This window comes from Leucopleurus acutus, assembly GCF_964270905.1.
Source record: "Leucopleurus acutus genome assembly, chromosome: 6".
NCBI classification, from domain to species: Eukaryota; Metazoa; Chordata; class Mammalia; order Artiodactyla; family Delphinidae; genus Leucopleurus; species Leucopleurus acutus.
Window position 1 is genome coordinate 45,487,581 of NC_139149.1, and position 22,666 is coordinate 45,510,246.

The 22,666-nt window shown below is 41.3% G+C and overlaps 1 protein-coding gene across 2 annotated transcripts in view; it reads right to left on the minus strand.

Moving 5' to 3' along the window:
* Positions 1–1,277: 1,277 nt before the first annotated feature.
* The window catches only part of ACVR1 (activin A receptor type 1), a 127,081-nt gene continuing 105,692 nt past the window's right edge, over positions 1,278–22,666 (minus strand). For both annotated transcript variants that reach the window (XM_082841842.1, XM_082841843.1), the window contains exons 8-11: positions 19,187–19,462; positions 14,336–14,533; positions 4,352–4,482; positions 1,278–3,606 (exon numbers count right to left, since the gene is read on the minus strand). In XM_082841842.1, the coding sequence (XP_082697968.1) occupies positions 3,472–3,606; positions 4,352–4,482; positions 14,336–14,533; positions 19,187–19,462 (740 nt within the window). In that variant the 3' untranslated portion in view covers positions 1,278–3,471. The remainder of the gene's footprint in view (positions 3,607–4,351; positions 4,483–14,335; positions 14,534–19,186; positions 19,463–22,666) is intronic.

The following is a 22,666-nucleotide window of genomic DNA, read 5'->3' on the forward strand; positions in this document are numbered from 1 at the left end:
AAAAGCTGGGAAGTGTGGGCTTAGCACTTGGGTCTTTGGGGGGTGCCCATGACCTGACAGGGAGATCCACAAGTGGGATACTCTCAGAGATCCATGAGTGGACCTCTAAATGAAACCCCAAAGCAGACAGCAGGAAACACATTATTTCAATGCCCTTCGACATTCTTGTCTGCTTCCTTCCCCTTCCTCTCCTACCTTCCAGTCACAGAAATCCCTCCTCAGAAATGCAAGTGCTGCTGGAGACAACAGGTACCTCCAGCTACTACCCATGCAGCCAGGCTGTCTGTCACTCACCATTTGTGCTTTCCACTTCCTCTGGCAAAGAGGTAGACACTGACCCCAACAAGAGTGTAGAGCACTGCAGTGTCACCCTGGGGGAAACAGGTGCCTCAGTGGGTTCCTTTCTCTCCTCTGCCTTCAAACTCATCTCTCTCCAGCTCTGATGGTGTCCTGGGATCTCCTGTCAGGTTGGCTGGACCTCCACAAATTCTCCATCTCCCATGAGCATCCACTCAGTTTCGTACTCTCCAGGTTCCCCTTTTCCCGATCATGGCAAGTGGGGGTGGGGCAGGCTCACTGACTCTCTTGTATCCACAGCCCCCTCTGAGGTCCTCTCCACCTACTTTCAGATGCAGAGGAGCATAGTAATCACCTGCTGTCCTGGTATAATGTGCAGAGGCACTTTTGTTCAGTTATGGATGTGTAATTAGTTATACACCAAAGAGGAGAGAAAAAAAGGAACAACTCATGCTGCCATGGTCCTGACATCACTCCAGAGGAGTCAGTGTTCTGCTTCTTGATCTAGGTGCTGCTTCCATGGGTACAACCAATGTATAAAAATTTATAAGGGACTTCCCTGGTGGTGCAGTGGTTAAGAATCTGCCTGCCAATGCAGGGGACATGGGTTCGAGCCCTGGTCCGGGAAGATCCCACATGCCGCAGAGCAACTAAGCCTGTGTGCCACAACTACTGGGCCTGCACTCTAGAGCCCATGAGCCACAACTACTGAGCCTGCACACCACAACAACTACTGAAGCCTGCACGCCTAGAGCCCATGCTCTGCAACAAGAGAAGCCACCGCAACGAGAAGCCCCTGCACCGCAACGAAGAGTAGATCCTGCTACCCGCAACTAGAGAAAGCCCGTGCGCAGCAACGAAGACCCAATGTAGCCATAAATAAATAAATTTATAAAAAGAATTTTTTTATAAAAATGTATCAAGCTGTACAATTTTATATATGTATATAATACTTCAACAAACTTTAAATGTGACTCCACTCCACTTTTGGTGGGGATATAGCCAAAATAATTGAAAGGAAGGACAAAGAGAAATCTATACACCCAAGTTCATGGCAGCATTACTCACAATAGCCAGAAACGGGAAGCAACCCAAGTGTCCATCAGCAGATGAATGGATAAACAGAATGTTGTATACACATACAGTGGAGTTATTATCAACTATAAAAAGGAAGTAAATTCTGATATATGCTATAACAAAGATGAACCTTGAGGACATTATGCTAAGTGAAAATAGACAGTCTCACAAAAGGACAAATATGAGTGATTCCACTCCTATGAGGTACTTAGAGTAGACAAACTAAAAGGACTAGAATGATGGTTGCCAGGGATTGAAAATAGTGAGAAATGAAGAGCTATTGTTTGATAGAGTTTCAGTTTTGCAAGATGAAAAGAGTTCTGTGGATGGATGGTGGCAATGGCAGCATAACAGTGTGAATGTACTTGATACCACTGAACTGTATACCTAAAAATGGGTAAGATGGTAAAATTTATGTGTATTTTACCACAATTTTTTAAAAGTTAAATGTGACTTTAATATATGCCCTAATATATATTAGTAAATATATACTAATGAAGTTATTAACTTACCTCTGGTGAAAATTCCAGAATTTTAACACCTCTACTCTTGCTGAGATACTTGAAACTCTACGTTTTCAATCCCGTTGAACACTTCAAGAAGTGAAAAAAGCCAACAGTGGACTCTCCCAAAGCAGCAAGGTGAGATGCATAAGACCACTTCCCTCTCACACAGGACCTTATACTAAACAAAATGCTTTGACCTCCTTCCTCCACTTATACTAACAAACAAATCCCTTGTGAAGGCGGCAGCTCAGACAAGTCTGTTACCCTCACTTCAAAGCTGGGGAAACTGAACAAGAAAAAAATAAAATCACAGCCACCCCCCGCCCCCCAGAAAAACCCAAAATCTAAATTTTCTGATACCAAATTCAAACTGGAAGACATCGCCCTAGAACCCTCAGGCTCATTAATAGACTTAAAAAGCAAACTCGACTTACAAGTTAATTTTGTGCTTCTATTGTTCCCACAAGAAAATGCTTTATAATATGTAGATCTTTTTTACATGTTGAAAAAATTCACTTTGACTTGAAAACATTTTATTTAATTTATACAAATAACTACTAAATACAAAAAGTAGATTAAAACAAAATAGTTATTTTTTTCTGGCAGAGTTTAAATGCACATAATGGATAATTCTGAAGAAAATGCATTTTCCCCACAGCGTTCAGGACTAAAATTCTACTGAAATCTTTGCTTCTAAATCAGTAATATATTCGGTGGTGTCACATGGGTAATGGCTAAATACGTTCTGCATATGAACTGAAAAAAAAAGTTACAGTCTACACACATAAATGTGAAGCACTTAAAATGTGAATTTAACGGATAATAAAAGAAAATGTCCATTTCAGAGTATAGTGTTAAAAACATTTCAGTAATAAAATCATAAGACCACATAAAAATAAGCTTTAACATATGCATGAAGCAGTTTTGTAAAAACTGCTACTGCACAAGTAATAAATAATTTGCAAAGTTGTGTATAAACAATTCCTAATGTTCAGCGTCATTGTAAACATCAGCACATGTGTAAAATGCAGCAAAGTCTGACATTATATTTTGTTTTGCCAAATTGAATTCCTATTATCCAAAGACAGACCAGTGGAGTACGGAGCCAATGTTTCCGCAAGTTGGGTCTTTAAAATTAAGAGTAACAGTGCAAGTAAGGAATGCAAAGAATTCCTAGTGCAATAAAGAAGAGAAGCACAGGCAATATTGCTGATTAAAAATTCACCACCTCCTTGAGTTTCCCGTGGGGAGTGTCTAGGAGACCTGTGAAGATATGCAAAGCCACTGTCTTAATGCCCAGATCTCTTTTAGGATTTCTCTGTGTTCCTCCAGTTCCCTACCTTTGCAACAGTGTCTGTCCAACATGAGTCTCTGCAGCGTGAACAGTTTGTGAAATGCCCAGTTCACAGTCATTGAGCGAGGTTAGGGTGGTTTTGGTGTCTCCCCAGCACACGGCCGGGTAAGATGTCGGCCTTGTCAAAGCAGTCATTTGGGGAGGGAGACAGATGGATTCTGTTCTGACAACCAGTCAGGTCAGCATTAGGTCCCAGCTGGACAACGTCAGACCTTCCTTCTTGACACCGTGAAAATGTCAACAGTCAGTTTTCAATTTGTCTAGGGAATTATCAATTTTGGTCAAAGTCTTTTTGATACGCAGGGCTGTGAGTCTGGCAGATGGATTTTGATACCAGCATTCTTTCATCAGCTTGGCCAGGGAGGTTAATGTCTGAGGAGAGAAAGAACCAACACCACAGTGAAAGAGTAGCTGGGCAGGTGTTACGTCAACTGTTTCGCAGGGCTCTACAGGTCTTGTGAAGTTCAAGTGATGTTATTACCATTTTCCTTACACAAATAATCAAGGCCTTAGCCACTGATAAAGAAACCACTCTTGAGTTTCTTAAACTCTGCCCTTTGGACTCCTAATGCTACCAACTGACTATCAAGTCAGTTACACAACACAGGTTGATGGTTTGATGGCGCTAAAAGCCATAACAGTAACCCAGAGTTAAAACTGAAATATGCAAATAGGGTCATTTCTCAATGCCTTAGATTTGCTACCTACTACTTAACAGCAGCAATAAGGATTGTCAGCATTAAACAGCCTATGTTTGGAAGAGATGCAGAGATAGAAAAGAGGTTAAAAAGCATCACTCAGGTCTCTTGGTTTACATGTGAAATTGCAGTCCTAGGGCCAGTGGCATAGTAATGCGTCTCCCAATTCCTGGAGCTAATCAAGGGTAGAAAATCTTGTGAATGTTGTCATTCATTGGCAAGATCTATCAGAAATGGCTCTTTCAAGAATGAGACCATTTTGTGAACCTGCTCAACTAGGTCTAAAGCTCTTCTACATAAAATAGGGAGAGAAAGAAACAGGGCAGATCACTCAAGAACTCTACCAGCTGAAAAATCAAGAGAATGCAAATAGCAAACAGCTAAGTATAGCTCTAAAACTAAGAAAGCATTGCTCTTACCGGGTCTGAGAACCATCTGTTGGGTATGTTGGGCCTCTGTTGATCTACACAGACCACCTTCCTCATATCTTCAAAACTTGGGTCATTGGGAACCACATCATAGAACGGTGGCTTGTAATCCTCCACAATACCTACGCACATGGACAAGAATTGTGTTGGGTTAGCAAAAGAGTAGAGGTTCCCAGGGTTGTACTGAGGGTTGCCGCAGGTTACAGCGTTGACAGAGAAAGTACTGATCACCTTCCTCAAACTTCAGGGTGATTCTGAAAGCTACAGGTAGGTCTTAAAATAAGTGGAAAACAAAGCAATAAATAGAAGCCCTGCAGAGAACTGGAGGAACAATAATTGTTAGAAGAAAACATGACTACCTCTCATGTAATTATAACAAAACGCTCCAAGAGTGCATACAAACAGCTCTGCGGTGCCCAACAGGGCACAGGAGACAGAACAAGAGTCCCTTCAGTGATTAAAAAGGACAAAATACCTAAAGAAGGTACATGAACCTAGTGTTTTCAAACCATAAACTGAAATAAAAAGTTGGCCACAACTAGAGCTGGAGGCAAACAAACAATCCAAGGCCCTCATCAAAATACCCCTTTTTTTATGATTAGGGGAAAATGCATTGCTGTAAAATAATCCCTCCAACCGGGAGGATGCAAGTAATGTAATATGAAATACTATTTCCTCACTCATTCATTCTGTATGTTCTGAGTACCCTCTGTCATTCACAGCTGTCTGTCTGATGGCTCTATTAATTCCTCTCAGATCAAAGGCGCAAAATAAAATGCAGAGGACAGTCTTTTGGAAAGGCAGAAGAATGGCTGAAAAGAATGAACTTTTCCCTTACTCCCAAGCAAATGTGAAAGTCGCTAATTTCAGCTTCTGCCCCTGCATGGTTTCCAATGCCTTAGAAACCTTTTTTCCCAGTAAAATTTCATCAGTTCCTTACTTTTCACAAAGAAAGTAGTTCCACAAAGAGAAAAATTTAAAGCAATAATTTAGAATTAGAAAGTTGATTCTTTCCTTTATAGAAATGAGACCCAGAAAATCCCTTATTTTTCTCTCATCATCAAAGGCCTCAACAGTGAGGACAGTGGATTAGTTTACTGCCCTTTCTCCTTCCTCCGTGTAACTTTCTTCTGTTCCTAAATACCTACCAGAGTGATTGTTGGCACAGGTGGGAGGAGGCTGTTTTAATAATTTTTAAGTTTTTCTAGCTCCTATAAGCTACCTGAAAAGCTGCAATCGCCTTTTCATTTATCAAAGAAATTAACAGTGAGAAGTTGTTCTCACAAATCCCACTTAAAGACAAACCATTTATGAAGAAGATTAGTCATGATAAGGAACATCTGTTAAATACTACAGTTTTGTTAAACTACATAGATTCAAGAGTTTATTTTAAAAATGGAATGTAGTCTAAATTTAAAAATTCTAGTTGATATTAAGACTCACCATTAACTTACCCACATTGCTTGACTGTGTTTGTAATGTGTATTAGTCAGTGGAGTAAAACCTTTCCTGACAAATGGTAAACAGTTCAGATTGGGCATAAACCGCTGCTTTCAGAAGTCTTGAGATACCTCATCTCAGAGACCTTACCTACTTCTCTTGTAAGGATCCCAGGAAGCATTCAACAATATTTTAATTCTTTTCAGTACCTGTATTACTAGGAGACATCACATAAAGTACAGCTGGACACAGACCAGCAAGATAATTTATACCTTTATAAGGGCCACATGAACTTATAAGAAACAGTAGGATTGTGCCCGTCACCACCTCTCAACTTTTCTGAAGGAGAATACATTTAATAGCCTGGCTTCAGTCTTTAAAAATCTAGCATAACAGCCAGCTATTTGAAGTAATTTGCCTGGCTAGCTTGGGAAGGGTTATGGGAACATCAATTTTTCTATAAATGCAAAAGAAAAAAAGCATGGCTGGATTTTTAAAACATAGGATCTGGGGATACTCAACAATAAAATTCACTATACAAAGATGAAGTTTTCCCTTGGGTTTATATTTCCCATATTTTAATCTTATGAAATACTGCCATGTTTTAACAAAAGGAATCAAGTTTAAAAAGACCATTTAATGATCATGCCTGGAACTTAGTCATGCCTTTTTTGTCAACCATTGGTCAAATTGTTGACTGTTTCCATCTGATGTTGGTCGTGCTTTCCCAGCATAAAATAAACCTGGTATTAAACTCCAGCAGTTATATGGAACACCCTCTGGTCAAGGAAAGCAATTATTTCAATCAATATAAAGTATATTACATACTGACCATGTGTGGAACACCATTCTAAATGTTGAGGATGATAAAAGTATAAGACATACTCTCAGTTTTCAAGGAACTCAAAGTCTAGTGGAAGATGAGAACAAGTCCCTCTCTTTTCTACTTTAGATAATGGAAATCTTGTTTAAAAAAAAAAAAACAAACCTCAAAAATGTTTTTCACCCCTTTGTATACTTTATATCTTGAAAGGCAAAGATAGATTGGAAATTCTCACTAAGTTTTACTTGCGAGTTCCTAAATTGGCTCAAAAACCATTTTGGTCCCTTAAACTGTATGAGCCAGAGGTTGTCCTTGGCACTAGGGATATAAAAATAAAGATGTGATGTTGGTGATGAGACTAATGGGAAAGGAAGACACGAAAAAAAATTACAGAGTAGGACCAGGGAGAAGAGGTGGCAGGGTTGGGGGGGGGGGGGGCATGGTGTTCAATGGGTTTCAGAGAACTAAACACCTGTGTGGTTTAAATACCAGATATAAACCAGGTGCCATGGAAGCACAAGTAAGCTTTCTGGGAGCTAGGGCCTGGCTGAACACAGAAAGATGAGTTTTCAAGAAAGAGGAGAGGATGGGACAAGAATACGCCAAGGAGAGGGGGCAATCCAGGTTGGGGGCCGGTGATATGGGACAAAGACAAGGGGTTACAAACGATCCTCCCGTGTTGGAGAGGAGGGACATTCCCTGTAGCTGAAATCAGTGCACACGGTGGTGGAGAGGGTGAGCGGTCAGGGTCCGACTGTGAAATTACCTGTGTTGTCAAGGTAGGAAGTTACTTACAACTGTTCCTCACTCTGCCAGAGAAAAAGTGGACTCTCAGTCCTTTTACAACAGCACCCAACAACTGCCAAATCGTGAGCCAGCGAACAGAACAGCGTGAATTCAGGAAAAGCGACTAAAAATACAAAGGACTTCGAGTGCCAGAGGAGTGGTACAAGCAACAGTGGATCCAGGAATGCAGTGGAAGAGGAGCTCGTAAACAGTGGTCAGGAAGGACGAAGCATGCCAGCCCTCGCTTTTCCACGGTAGGGGCTGCGACTCGAAGGGCCGCGGAAAGAATCAGAGAAACTGTTCATAACCTCCTCCCCACAGCTTTGGGCATGTGTATCTGATTTATACAATTTTTTTTTTCCTGGACATGTGTCTAACTGAAAGTTTTCTCTTCTCTGGGGCAAATATATCTTTACCAGCAATATCCCTATATCGTTAATTTGCTGCATGGTTCTGAGTAAACCCCTTAATTGCCAGGCCTTAGTTCCAACACCTTTAAAGTACACATCACAAAGCGAATGTGCAGATTAATAAGAACAACCTAGAAACAACCTTCAAACCCCATGAAATGCCAGAGGGGTCTTTCTAAAAATGCAAGTCTCTGGAAACAAGGCCTTCCTCATGACCCTCCCTACCCAAACCAATAGCTTTGGGCTCTCAAAGCTTTGGGGATTTCTCAATTGCAGATAAGGGGCTGTGGACGTGGCCATCATTTGAATAATCTGAAGGTGAGGCAAAGACAGATGCAGGGGATGTCAGAATCACGCAGATCACAGCCTTCCTTTCCTTCAGAAAAAGAAGCTGAGGACCACCCAGGGGAAACGTACTCGTCCAAGTTCACAGCTACCTAATGACCAACATTAACCTGAATCCAATTCCCTGTTTGTATTCTAGAATTCTTCCCAACAAGCCCACAATGGGATAATGCATTGATCTCGCCACAAGGGCCTGCTCACTTCATGTCCGCGGTCTCTCTTCACTGCACTGCAGCTTGGGTGGACACCCAGGTAACAGGCAAGGGGGGCAGGATCCCCAGCATCCGCATCCCTGCAGAGAGCTGCTGTTAACAGTGAACTCCTACAGGAACTATGAAGCCCTTCAGAGACTGGAACATTACGACTAAAGCCATTTTACAGAGAATGAGAGTGGTTCATGCTGGGCTTCTGATAGTACTCTAAGTTAACACAGTGTTTCCCTCAGGGGTGGCCTGTGAGAAAATTAGATACGGTTCAAGGACAAAACTTTTTTGTCTTATTAAATAACTGCGTATGTATTATTAACGTTACCTTCCATTTAATGCCATGGGATAACTGGTTTTCCCACTTCCAGTAGTGACGTTAATTTCCTTTTAAAAAGAAATGTTTGAAAAAGTTAGCTGACTTAAATGATTAAGAAAATAATGGTACAAGGGGCATTTGGATATGAAAAGAAATCATAAAGGTAGTACGTGTATGAGAGAATCTTGGGAAACACTGTTTTCAGAGAGGCATTTTTTTCCTGGTAGGAAGAGGATTCAAAAAGGTATATCAACTATTTGTGTCACTTTGCTTAACATTCCTCACAGAAGGATTTCAAACACAGTTTTCAAGCCACGGCCAACATCAAAAACGACTAATATATAAACGGATAGAGCTGTTCACAGCAGAGGGGATGACAGCCCAGGGGGTTCTGGTGGCCCTTGGTGCTGCCTTGCTGCTGGAGGTTTCAGAGAACCAGTACCTCAGGCACTCCTGTAACCAACAAGGCGCACTAGCTGGGAAGCCCTGCCTCTCCCCAAGGCAGGTACTCCTTTCAGAAACAGGAACAGAGCTGGCAGGACAGCTCTGTTCCCTGCTAAGTGAAGTATCTGTGTGGCAGTGATGACCTCATCCTGCTATCCCCACTACAATTCATGGGCATATGGAACCGTGCACATTATTCAAATCAAGACTAAATGCATTATCTGAAGTCTGTTAAAAGTAATTTCTGTTACTGGGATTCTCAGCAGTGTGGCATAGCCAAAATAAATGGTTCACAGATTGCTTCACAGGCCCTACTAAAAATATTTATGAATGTGACAGTTGTCAGAAGAAAGGTCAAAGGGCCTAGGAGAGATGCACAGCCATGCTCTGAGTTAAGCTTTGACAAGACGCCTTACATCTCACACACCCTCAGACCTAGAGGGAGAAGCTCCAGAAGACTTCCAAGCGTTTGCTATCTGTAGAGGTCTCATGAGAAGAAGAAGGCATCATTCACCGGATGCTGGGTGGGGCTGTTCCAAGGTTGACACCACAGATACTTGTCCTGGTGGGGACACCTGCTGTTAAGATGTGTCAGGGAAGAGAGACCAGTAAGCAGTGAACAATACCCAGTAAAGTTCTGCTGGCCTCTGGTTATTTTGTCGTGACGTCAGTTGACTGCCCTCCTTTGGTCTAGATCTTTAAACCAGGGACACGAAATTCCAGGAATCAGTGAGAGAAAAATCCCACCTCCATATTCCTGCCCCCAACCACTCACCTAAAAGCTCAAACGAAATAAAACAAACCTGAAAGAAATTGCTTGAATGAATACTAAAAATTTTCCCTAATATGAGTCTTCCCTTTGTTCAAACCTTAATATACACTAAGGTAGTGAAATGAAATCGTGAAACACACTGGATATTAAGTTGCTGAAGAAAATCAGAGTTGTCATGGTTTCCATATACAAGCCCATTGTGCTCAAGAACTTGAAGCACACGCCATTCCTTATTTAGCAAGCCCAAGGGCTTATTAGAAGAGGTTTTCCAAAGTATGTGCACCAAACATAAGCTTATTCTAACAAGTATTCCCTAGTCCCCACCCCATTAAGAGATGCAGCTCAGCCAGCAGGGTTTTTTCAACGAGATACAAGTGCTTTTTGACACATTTCAACACTGGATTCCATCACAAAATGGAATAACCAAAGCCAGTCACTGAAACAAAAGTATGTCCACATAGCCCTTCTGTGGGCAGCGAAGAGGAGACACGTGAAGGGTATAGCAGAGGCTCATGCTGCCTGCATGATGCCACAGTCAAAGATGTGCTACAGGAGGATCAGGGAAGATCATTTTAGTTAGCTTTTAAATCCATGAGCAGCTGTGACCACAGTATTAGTGCAAAACAACTCTGGCGTTTCTGCATACAGGGATCCAACCAAGGTGTGACACTGAAGGCTGAGGTTCCAGAGAGAGGACTTCTAATCTCAAGAGGGAACTGCTGCAGGATGCTTGGATGGGGCTACCAGAAGTTTCTGATCAGACCAAAGCTAAATGGCACACATGAAGAGCCATGATGCACCCATTTATCTGTGGAATCCACGTGTCAATTTCTGTCTTCACACCACACTGAACCCAGGTAACCAGAAATCAGCGTGTCTGCAGAACTATAAAAGTATTTTTGCCAGAGAAGTAGCAAAAATCTTGAAAGAAAGGCCAAGGCCTAGCTACAAGACTCAAAGGAGAAAGGGATCCCTCTTCAGCTTGGAAGAGAGAGGAAGCTTCACCTGAAGCTTAAGAACACAAATCAGGAAATCCTGCTCAGATGGGCTGTGTCAGCATCCCAGGGACAGTCTTTATTTCCTGGCCTGGGTGAGACCGATATATTCCATTTTAACCTGAGATCCCAAGAGTACGGTCGCTGACCTAGCAGCACAGCATCACCTGGGGCCCTGCTAGAAAGGGAGATCCTGGGTCCAAACCTAGACCTACTAAATCAGAAACTCTTGGGGACGGTTCAGTACTCTGTGTTTCTAGGTGATTCTGCTGCACACTCTCTGGCTTAAGAACTAGTGATTCAAGCAAACCCCTGCCTTAGATTCATATAGAAAATTCACCCGGAAATGGTGAGAAAATGGCTTTCCTTCTGACCAATTCCAAATTCAGTGTCAAACTAAACACAAACAGTAAATTCCAAAAGACACTACTGAGAAATTTTCAGATGTGAAAATGGACTTAACTCTCATTTCCTGTTCAGACACAGCAGGAAGTTTATTATTATTAGCAAAGAAATGTAAAATTCCTATGAAAACACAAAATGCGACATATTTTTATACTCATGGTTCACTTGAGGACTGTATTACTCCAAGAGAACTATCTGGTCATCAATTTTTATAATGGACTCAGAAACTCAAAGATGCATAATTATAATGACCTCCCTAAGATATTCATATATTTAAATGAGGTACATTTAGTATGCAATAATTTCAAATACATATATCCTTTAATGTCAGTTCTTAAAGCTAGTAAGAAGGTGAAATAGGTACATCACACCCTGGGGTGAGCGGGATATTATAAATTAGAACAACTCATATGGAAAGCAACTTGGCAGTTATGTGTGAAGCCATAAAAACATCCAAATTCTTTGACCAAATAGGTCTACTTTCCTTCAGATTAAGAAGAATTCCCCAAATGAAAAAGTTGTATGAACAAAGATGTCTACATGGAGGAAAGAGGATGTCTGACAACATAGAAATGGTTAAATTAATGAAATATCATGAGACCATCTAAAATAAAAACAGACTAACATTTAAAAAACAGAAATGAAAAAGATGATACAGAATTATATTTACACTATGATTACAACTAAGTAAAAAAATATGTACATGGTTGCATAGAGAAGAAGGGGAAAGAAACGTGAATACTGGAAGGTAAAGGCAAATTTTTCTTTCTACTCATTTTTCTGTTTGGGGGTATAGTAATAACGAAAATATTAACAGGTATGCAAGCAGCACTGAACACTTTCAAGTTTGAGTTTGGATAAACTGATTTGTGTGTGTGTGTGCATGTGAATATTCATGGAAGAAGGAGGACTAGAGAAAGAGAAGGGGAAATATCAAATTAGTCATTGCCAAGGGACAGTAGCTGATTTAAAAGGAGACATGACATACCCTTACCTCCCCCTAAAAATCAAACCACACCATAGAACAGAAGCTCAACCCACAAAATTTTAGGAACAATCCAAACCGTGACGTAAGGGGGAGATCAGTAAATCAGAAAGCAACCAAAATAGTCTCTCTTCCTCTACCCTTCACGATATTTTTTCCAAAAATAATGTTAAACACAGGATAGATCAAGAAAACTATTTGTTGAGCTATATTTTAAACTGACGGCTCTATTCTCCAACTGACTCCTATTAATCACAGCTGATCTTTGAAAGCCATTTGGGTTTAAGCCTGCGACACAGGGAACAAATTTGCAACATGAGTTCTTACAAAGCCCAAAGCCCAAGTTTCTGCCAAGTTTGCCTTTCATCACGCAGGCTTGCCTGGCATGGCTCCAGCACCCAAAGCTGGACTGGACTATCCTGGCCTTGGAATATTAACTTCCTCTTCGTCTGGGGCAAGTTCCCCCCCAACACAGTCTATAATGACACCAGTCCTTCTCTAAAGTGTTTAAAATAAACTAATTAGAATTTGATTTTCAACTCTAAGGCACTCAAGAATTATAAGGGATGGGGATGGGGAAATGAAGTCGCTGTGCAATTTCAGGCAAAGTTCAGAACTTGATAAATCAGCAAAACAATCACTCTGTTGCAAACAATTCTCAAGGCACTTGAATGGCACAAAATGCAAGTCAGTAGCTCTCAACAATTGAGAAACAGTTACCAAGAAAATGTTCATGACTCCTTCCAAAACAAAAAAAAACAAAAAAAAACTTTAAAAGCACTGTCTGGTTACAATGCATGTATGTTTATGTTTAATTTAAAACATTGTCTTTGATACCCTTAAGAGTGTTAAAAGCAAACACACTCTGCTGCTGTTAGGGAGGGAAAAAAACTACCACAAAGGCTTGCCAATTTAAATTATTGCGCACTAAAACTATGTTACATTACCCCAATTTCACTTAGCTCACAGAACCAGAACTTCCTACTCTCTGGCTATTATTCTTAAAAATTGTAAGTTACCCCCAAAATTTCAATCCTTACAAGAAACTATGAGTGGAAGGTGGGATGGAGCACATATGTCAGTGACTTCATGCACTATTTAATACTTCAAATCTAGGATTCCAGTGGGTCCCAGGAGGGTATAAAATATCTCCTGAAAATGAATATTAATTTAAATATATAGCATTTTCTTCTGTTTTCCTGGAACAATTTCAGACACATTCTTTTTGAAATAGGACTTCCAGTTGTGAAGGTATGAAGAGGTCGATTTAGTCGATTCGAGAGATTCTGCTATAATAACCACTTTGCGGGTAGACGGGGCATGTGCTATTTGAATGAGGGTATGTAGTGCTTTCAGAATACAGTGAACTTAAAGTTCAACAATGTATTTGTGGCTGATTTGAAAGATGGAGGTGAAAGTTCACTGTAGGGAATATGGGTAAAAAATTATCGATAGACACATGCTTCCCTAGCTGCTAAGGCAACACCATTTCATAAAGCTTATTTATAAGAGGACCAGCACGAGCCTCCTATTCAGGGCTTCCTGAATGTAAACTTCACTTACTTTGCAGGTACAGCCTGCTTCTTACAAACGAGTGAATTCTGAGTGTGCAACCTGAATCTTTTCTCAGTAATCCAAACTTAAGAAGTAAAAATATCTATAATAGCAGAATTCACCCTTAGATTTCCTTGAGGCTCTCACGATAAAACTCACTTGGGAAAAGAGCAAAGAAGGAGGAAGGGTGGGAAAAAAAGGCAGAATAAGGACGGAGGAAGGAAAAATAAAATATGGACTGATAAAAGCAAACCAAGGAATAAGTAGTCTCTTGCAGAAATACTTTTTCCACCACGGTTTCCCCTCCTGCAGTTAAAACAGACTGCCATTACGCGCCTTCTACCTACCGGCCATAAAGCAAGTATAAATGCCAACAGCTCCACAAGCATGATTCACGCAACAGTGTGTACTTAAATATTCCCTTTGCCCTTTTAAAGGCAGCAGAATCAAGAGGACTCGGACAAGGGCAGTATTATCTGAGATCAGATACCTACCATTGCTCACCATCCGCCTGGCCACTTCCCACAAGACAAGTCCAAAGGCCCAAATATCGACTCTCTTATAAGAATCGAAACAATCCACCTGGATGGTTTCATCTAGAACTTCGGGGGCCATGTAGCGTTTGGTGCCCACACGGGGGTTGTTCCCCACGTCGAGCTGATTGGTGCTCTGGGAATGCATGACTGCCAGGCCTGAAAGGAAGAAGACAACATTGTCAATCTGCTCCCTTCCTTTCTCACAGAGGGCTGCTGAAGGATTTTAAACCAAACCCAACGAACAGCGCCCTCTTGTGGCATCCATGGTGACTGCCGCATTACACCCAGAGTCATCTCTGGAGTACCCTTGTGATGACTTCCGTTGAGAGCAGGAAATAGGGCTGATGCCAGAAACATTCTGAGGCTCTTAGGTTAATAGATGAACCTCAGAGACAAAAAGTTTGGGGTAAATAATAAACTAATACACCAAACCAACATGAGGCCAGTGTTCGAAATCCACGGGAAAACAGACTCACTTGTCAAATGGGAGCCTCCAAGTGGCTTAAATAACAAGGAGCAAATTAAGCTCTCAGGCTCCAGCACAGCTCCCACTAGACTGCAAACACAAACTTCAAACCATGTGAGGCAGGGACTTTGAGGTAATTTATCATTACATAAAGGGCCGACTGCCCCGGGCGCCTGCTCCATCCCTGAAAAAGGGCCGCTCATCTGAACAGTAACGTGGACCAAACCCACAGGGCTTTCTCTGCAGCCACATGTACAGAGAACATTAAGCTGGCCCTCAATTCGAAGCACAACTATCACGTTAAATGATTTTGAAGCACTATCTTAAACCACGACTCATGTCCGAATTCCTCAGCCAATTAGAGAGACCCAGCATTCCTCACAGACCAAGGGTAATAGACAGATTCGTGCATGGTTTATTTGAGAATGGAATTGCTTTCTGATGCGTGTGCAGACCAACTGAAAGTGATTCCTGTAACACTCAAAATAATGAAAATTGCCAAACTGGAGCAAGCAGACCATGTACACCTTTGTAACCCAGCGGGGATCCCTCAAGTCATCTATGGAGAATGCTTCTCCTCCCACTCCGTGACTTCGCATGGGTGAGATGATGACTCCATATAAAGCAAGGGAGATGGCACGTATGTTATCTCAGCCTCAATACCAAAGATACTGGCAACTGCGTTTGACTAAATCAGACTGGTTCCTCTTCTCATTTTTATAATCAACCCTAAGATTCTATGGCCATTACAAACATTTCACAAACCATAATGCCCCTCCACCATTTCCAGAACCACAGAGTAAAGATGACAGAATACAAAAAAGGTGAAGTTTAAATAGAGAATAGATATACTAGCTGTGGTGGTTTAAAAATACATCCACAAGTGTTTTGAAACTTCTCCCTTCACGAGGGGAAACTCAGTTCCTCATGCCTTGAGCGTGGGCTGGACTACCAAACAGAATATGGCCGAAGAGTGTGTGTATCTTTAAGATTAGGGCATAGAAGGCATATGGCTTCCTGTTTGCGCTCTCTGGGCTCATTCATAGTGTTATGAGGACACTCAAGCAGCCCAGTGGACAGGACCACATGACGAGGAACTGAGGCTTCCCATCAACAGCCATGTGAGTGAGCCATCCTAGAAGTTCCTCCAGGCCCGACCAAGCCTTCAGATGCCTGCAGCCCTGACTGATGGTATGACTGTTACCCCTGTCAGATCCTGAGCCAGAACCACAGACCTGAGTTGTTCCAAGACTGCTGACCGACTGTATGAGATAATAAATTTGTGTTATTTTAAGCTGCTAAGTTTTAGAGGTAATTTGTTTCCTAGTAATCCATAATCATTACACTAACTAAAGAGACAAACCAACTAAATGCAACGTGCCTCAATTCTTGTTTGAAAAAACTGGAAAAATTTGAATGGCTATTAAATGGTATTAAAGCATAATCAATAACTTTTAGGTGTGATAAACTGTGATTATGCAAGAGAAGTATATTTAGGGGATGCACTTTGAAGTATTTAGTAGTAAAGAGTTGTGACTTTGCAACTTCTTTTCTTTTTTTTGCGGTACGCGGGCCTCTCACTGCTGTGGCCTCTCCCGTTGCGGAGCACAGGCTCCGGACGCGCAGGCTCAGTGGCCATGGCTCACGGGCCCAGCCGCTCCGCGGTATGTGGGATCTTCCCGGACCAGGGCACGAATCCGTGTCCCCCGCATCGGCAGGCGGACTCTCAACCACTATGCCACCAGGGGAGCCCTGCAACTTATTTTCAAATGAATTTGCAAACATAGGCACTCAGCCACATACAAATAAAGCAAATTTGGCAACATTTTAATAACTGCTGAATCTAGGTGTTGTGGATATGAATGACCATCATACTACTTTTTCAATCTTCCTTAATGCTTGAATTCTTCTGTGATCAAAAAGTGAGGAAAATACAATACTGGTATTTTTGCTAAAATACTGGAAGTTTTACAGTATTAATAATAGAACATAATTTCTAACAAGTGATCCTTAATTTCTAGGTATCAAGTAAAAAATTAATATAAATTGCAGTCTTACAGGAGCTGTTTCCTGTACTACCAATCTACTTCCCTGAATAATGACCCCTTAACACAGATTTCTGTATGAAACCGTGAATACAGCTGGAAAGCTACAGGTCAAAATAAATGTAATTAAATAATTAATTAGTTGGATTTGCTAGTTCCCCCCAAGTCCCATAAACCAAAACCAACAGCTGCCTCAATTTGTCTATCTTCCCTTGGCCTCAGGACTAGAACAGCAGCTACCATTTGAATGACTATTTGCCAAGCATTTATAAAATTTCTGAATCTTACAAGAATTGTGTGAGGTGGGCATAACTGACTTCTAGTAACATGAATAATACATAAACACACTATTATAAAAGTTTCAAACAATAGAGATGTTCAAGGCACGATGTCAAACAATGAAGTCCCCCTTGCTAAGCCCCCCACCCTTGCCCTGAGTGTAAGCAGGTCAGCACTTAGGGCAGGTAAATAGATAGATGAAAAAACCTGTACAAAAATCAGGGACTTCTCTGGTGGCGCAGTGGTTAAGAATCCGCCTGCCAATGCAGGGGACATGGGTTCGAGCCCTGGTCTGGGAAGATCCCACATGCCGTGGAGCAACTAAGCCCATGCGCCACAACTACTGAGCCTGCGCTCTGGAGCCCGCGAGCCACAACTACTGAGCCCGCACGCCTAGAGCCCGTGCTCTGCAACAAGAGAAGCCACCACAATGAGAAGCCCGCGCACCGCAACGAAGAGTAGCCCCCGCTCGCCGCAACTAGAGAAAGCCCACGTGCAGCAACGAAGACCCAATGCAGCCAAACATAAATTTATTAATTAAAAAAATCCTGGGTCAGGCTTCCCTGGTGGCACAGTGGTTGAGAGCCCGCCTGCCGATGCAGGGGACGTGGGTTCGTGCCCCGGTCCGGGAAGATCCCACATGCCGCAGAGCGGCTGGGCCCGTGAGCCATGGCCGCTGGGCCTGCGCGTCCGGAGCCTGTGCTCCGCAACGGGAGAGGCCACGACAGTGAGAGGCCCGCGTACCGCAAAAAAAAAAAAAAAAAAAAAAAAAAAGTACTGGGTCAATAATTGGGAAACTCAAATCACCTTAGCTCCATAAGCCATGGCACAGCCATAAAAGTCTTCTACACCACAACAAAATCGTTAGGGTCATGCCTCCTCATACTTGGAAAACACCGTCAAATAATTTCTCAACATGAACACAAGGACTTTAAAGGGATAAAGAAAAATTTTATTTGAAAAAAATTTATTTGAAAGAAATTTTCCTGATATGTCAAATCCCTTGTGTTTAAAAACAATTTTATCATCTATGTAATTAGAGCTAACACTGCCTAAACGTTTATCAATGTAACAATAACTATAATGATACGAAAATAAGAGCAACCATTTTTTATTCAAGGAGAGTGAGTATCCTCAGTAGTCCACTGAAGTGAATAACCAAAATTACAATTCAGTTCTCGTTAGCATAATTATTCAGCCAATATTCTAGGGGTCTAGGATGAATAGGCTTTATAGAGAATGCCACTATAAATGAAAATAATCTTATTTATAATGCAGTTAAAGCTACATGAAGCATCACCCTAACACCGTAAGAATGAGATATGCCAGCAGGGCAAATGGTAAATTAGTTTGGGGATTTTTTTTTTCCCCTCTTTCTTTGATTGATAATTTTGCCTTGGTTACAGAACAACTTTATAAACCATTTTTAAGACAAATTCATTCCATAGGTTATTTCATTGTGTACCTACTTTGTGTAAGCCTTGTGAAATCAGAATGCAACAGTACTGGTTGCCTCTCAGGGTGGGCTGGGGCAGGAACGGACTGAACCAGCACGAGGTGACTTTCTAGAGTAATGGGAAGGTCTGTATCTTGACAGCGATTTGGATTTTACAGCATGTGTCAAAAATCTGCGAGTGTGTACTTAAGATCTGTGCATTTCATGTGAAATATAAATTTGACCTGAAAAGAGAAAAAAAGTAAAGAACTCCAGTGAATGATATATTGGTGTGTATGCTGAAGCCACTGGAGGGAAGGGCTCTTTTGTCTGCAATTTACTTTGAAATGTATCAAAGATTAAGCTGTATTGATAAATGGAGGCTGGATATGTGGTAACAGTAAAATGTTCATGGGAGAATCTAGGTGGTAAATATACAGGTGTTCACCGTGAAGCCCTTTCAATTTGCATGCTTGAAATTTTTCATAACAAAGTGTTTGGAGGGAAAAAGATGCAACCTGGCTAAACAAGAGAAGACAACAAAAGTTAAAACAGTAATTTAAAAATATTTTTAAAAACTTTACCCAAATCTGCTATGCAACACTGTCCATTCTTCTTAACCAGGATGTTTTTGCTTTTTAAATCTCGGTGAGCAATGGCTGGTTTCCCTTGGGTCCCAAAGATCTCTATATGTAAATGTGCGAGACCACTAGCTATGGACAGCACTATTCGCAGGCAGCTCACTGTGTCCAGAGTAGTAAGCTGAAGGTAGTCATACAGCGATCCCATTTCATGATAATGTGTGATTAACCACAACTGTGTACTGGAGTGTCTTGATGTCATGTCTGAAGCTATGAAACCTGGAGACAGCAAGAACAAAATTAATAGACATGTGAGAATTTCACATTACAGCTTAATTTACTATACAGAAATAGTGACCCATACAGCAGAGATCACCTATAACAAAAAATAATTAAACTTACCAACTGCCATAAAAGGTTTACAGAGGCATCAACAGAGAAAAATAATGTATTTATACCTTAAGAAGACACTGCTAGTGAATAGGAAATTTTCATATTCATTTCCATTGTAAATAATCCTTTGAAATTTTTTTTACATTGCACTAAGATTCAGATAGAAGGGGCTTCCCTGGTGGCACAGTGGTTGAGAGTCCGCCTGCCGATGCAGGGGACATGGGTTCGTGCCCCGGTCCGGGAAGATCCCACATGCCGCGGAGCGGCTGGGCCCGTAAGCCATGGCCGCTGAGCCTGCGCGTCCGGAGCCTGTGCTCTGCAACGGGAGAGGCCACAACAGTGAGAGGCCCGCGTACCGCAAAAAAAAAAAAAAAAAGATTCAGATAGAAATAATGTCTTTGTGTTTACCCATAATGAGAGTGTTAAACCCTTTATCATGTTGACATTCCAGGCATAGATCATTCATCAACCACCCAGAAAGAACACAAAGCCTAGAACCTAGACACCTGTGTTCTAGTCTTGATCTGCCTGTTCTAGTCTTGATCTGCTTTATAACATTAGGCAACTCATTTGGGCTCTTTGGATTGTCTCTGCTATAAAATCAAGGAGTGAGTTTATATTAAATGTGACTGATTCATCGATTTAAAAAAGGAACCTATCAAATATAACAGGCACCTAGGATGCTCTTTGTCAGTCACACAGGAAAACCAAGATGATGGTGTTTGTTGGCTAGAAAAGAAGACAGAGTTAAAACGGAAAAAGTATGATATAATGTGAAAAGTCCTGTAATATATATGTGCAAAGGATAACAGGAGCCCAGAGCAGGGAATCATAATAATTCAGACTAGATGTTACAGTAGGCTTCCATCATGAAGTGACAACTGAAGTCGTCTTGAAAAGAAGTGAGATACTGATCCTGTGATAAACTGTAAACATGAAAAAGAATATATATGTATAACTGAGTCACTTTGCTGTACAGCAGAAATTAACACAACATTGTAAATCAACTATACTTCAATAAAATTTTTTTAAAAAGTGAGATATTGAAAGATGTAGATAAAGAGGAAGGAAGAAATTTTTCTAGACATTCTAAGGGGACTTTTCAGCACACTGAAAGAACTCACAGTCGGAGGTACTTCCTAACCTATGAAATAAATGGTGATGTGTGTGCCTGTCTTTCCTGCTACAGAGGTGCTTTCCTAGCGTTATAGATCTATACCTTATAGACACCCATATGGACAGTGAAATTTGGAACTCAGAAATACAAGGGAATTGTTTTTTTTAAAGACAGATATGGCTTGAAGAATTAAATGACTTGTGAAAGTGTAAAGGAAAAGGAGAATACATAAACATGCCATACTTTATATAAAGTACTTTATATAAAATTTATATCACTTGCACAAATATTTTCTCATGGAATTTTTCTCAGTAGACCAGAAAGATAAATATACTCATTTTACACATGATGAAGTTGCTGCTGGGAGGTGCCAAGGATCACACAGCTAATGATCATACAGCTATTAAGTTGCTACCAATTCCAAATTTGCTGCCAGCTGCTCTGATACACCATACCTTGCATAGGAAAGTTCTGGGAACAAAGAAACGTTTCCCTGTTTGATCATCATCATCATCGACAACAGAAGCAGCTAATAATTAGTGAGAATCAGCAACGTGCCAGGCACAGTTCTAAAAATCCTACATGCAATCCTCCAACAACCACATGAAGGGGGCAGATTACATCACTGACATTAAGGTCACTAACCGTCCCCAGCAATCTGGCACCAGAACCCATACTCTTACCCACCATATCATCCGGCCCTCAAACAAGCTGGCTTCTACTCGAGAAAGACAATCTGACATTTGTACCTGTGGGATATCTGTAAAGTGAACCGAATATCACTTCCACACCTTGATCCCCATCTCTTTCTCCCTCTTCCTCTAAACTGGTCCCCACAGCCAGACTTAGTCTCTCACTCTTCCCTGTTATCCCACCTGCCTCTGTCTCCCCATAGCTGCTTCTCTTAGAACCCTTAGCTGGCCATAATATCAAACAAAATGTGCACTTACACATTTATTTATTCTTGCTAAAGAAACTGTTTCTGCTACAACAAGGTCCTACTGTATAGCACGGGGAATTACATTCAATATACTGAGATAAACCATAATGGAAAAGAATATAAAAAAGAAGGTCTGTATGTATATAACTGAGTCACTTTGCTGTACAGCAGAGATGGGCACAACACTGTAAATCAACTGTACTTCAGTTAAAAAAAATTGCAGAGCACAGGCTCCGGACGCGCAGGCTCAGCGGCCATGGCTCACGGGCCCAGCCACTCCGCGGCATGTTGGATCTTCCCAGACTAGGGCACGAACCCGTGTCCCCTGCATCAGCAGGTGGACTCTCAACCACTGCACCACCAGGAAAGCCCTGTTTGCACATTTTTTGATGGCCATTCTAACTGGTGTGAGGTGATACCTCATTGTAGTATTGATTTGCATTTCTCTAATAATTAGTGACGTTGAGCATCCTTTCATGTGTTTGTTGGCAGTCTGTATATCTTCTTGGGAGAAATGTCTATTTAGGTCTTCTGCCCATTTTTGGATTGGGTTGTTTGTTTTCTTGATATTGAGCGGCATAAGCTGCTTGTATATTTTGGAGATTAATCCTTTGTCAGTTGCTTCGTTTGCAAATATTTTCTCCCATTCTGAGTGTTGTCTTTTCGTCTTGTTTATGGTTTCCTTTGCTTTTTATGGTGCAAAAGCTTGTTTCATTAGGTCCCATTTGTTTCTTTTTGTTTTTATTTCCATTCCTCTAGGAGGTGGGTCCAAAAGGATCTTGCTGTGGTTTATGTCATAGAGTGTTCTGCCTATGTTTTCCTCTAAGAGTTTGATAGTGTCTGGCCTTACATTTAGGTCTTTAATCCATTTTGAGTTTTTGTATATGGTGTTAGGGAGTGTTCTAATTTCATTCTTTGACATGTAGCTGTACAGTTTTCCCAGCACCACTTACTGAACAGGCTGTCTTTTCTCCATTGTATATTCTTGCCTCCTTTATCAAAAATAAGGTGACCATATGTGCATGGGTTTATC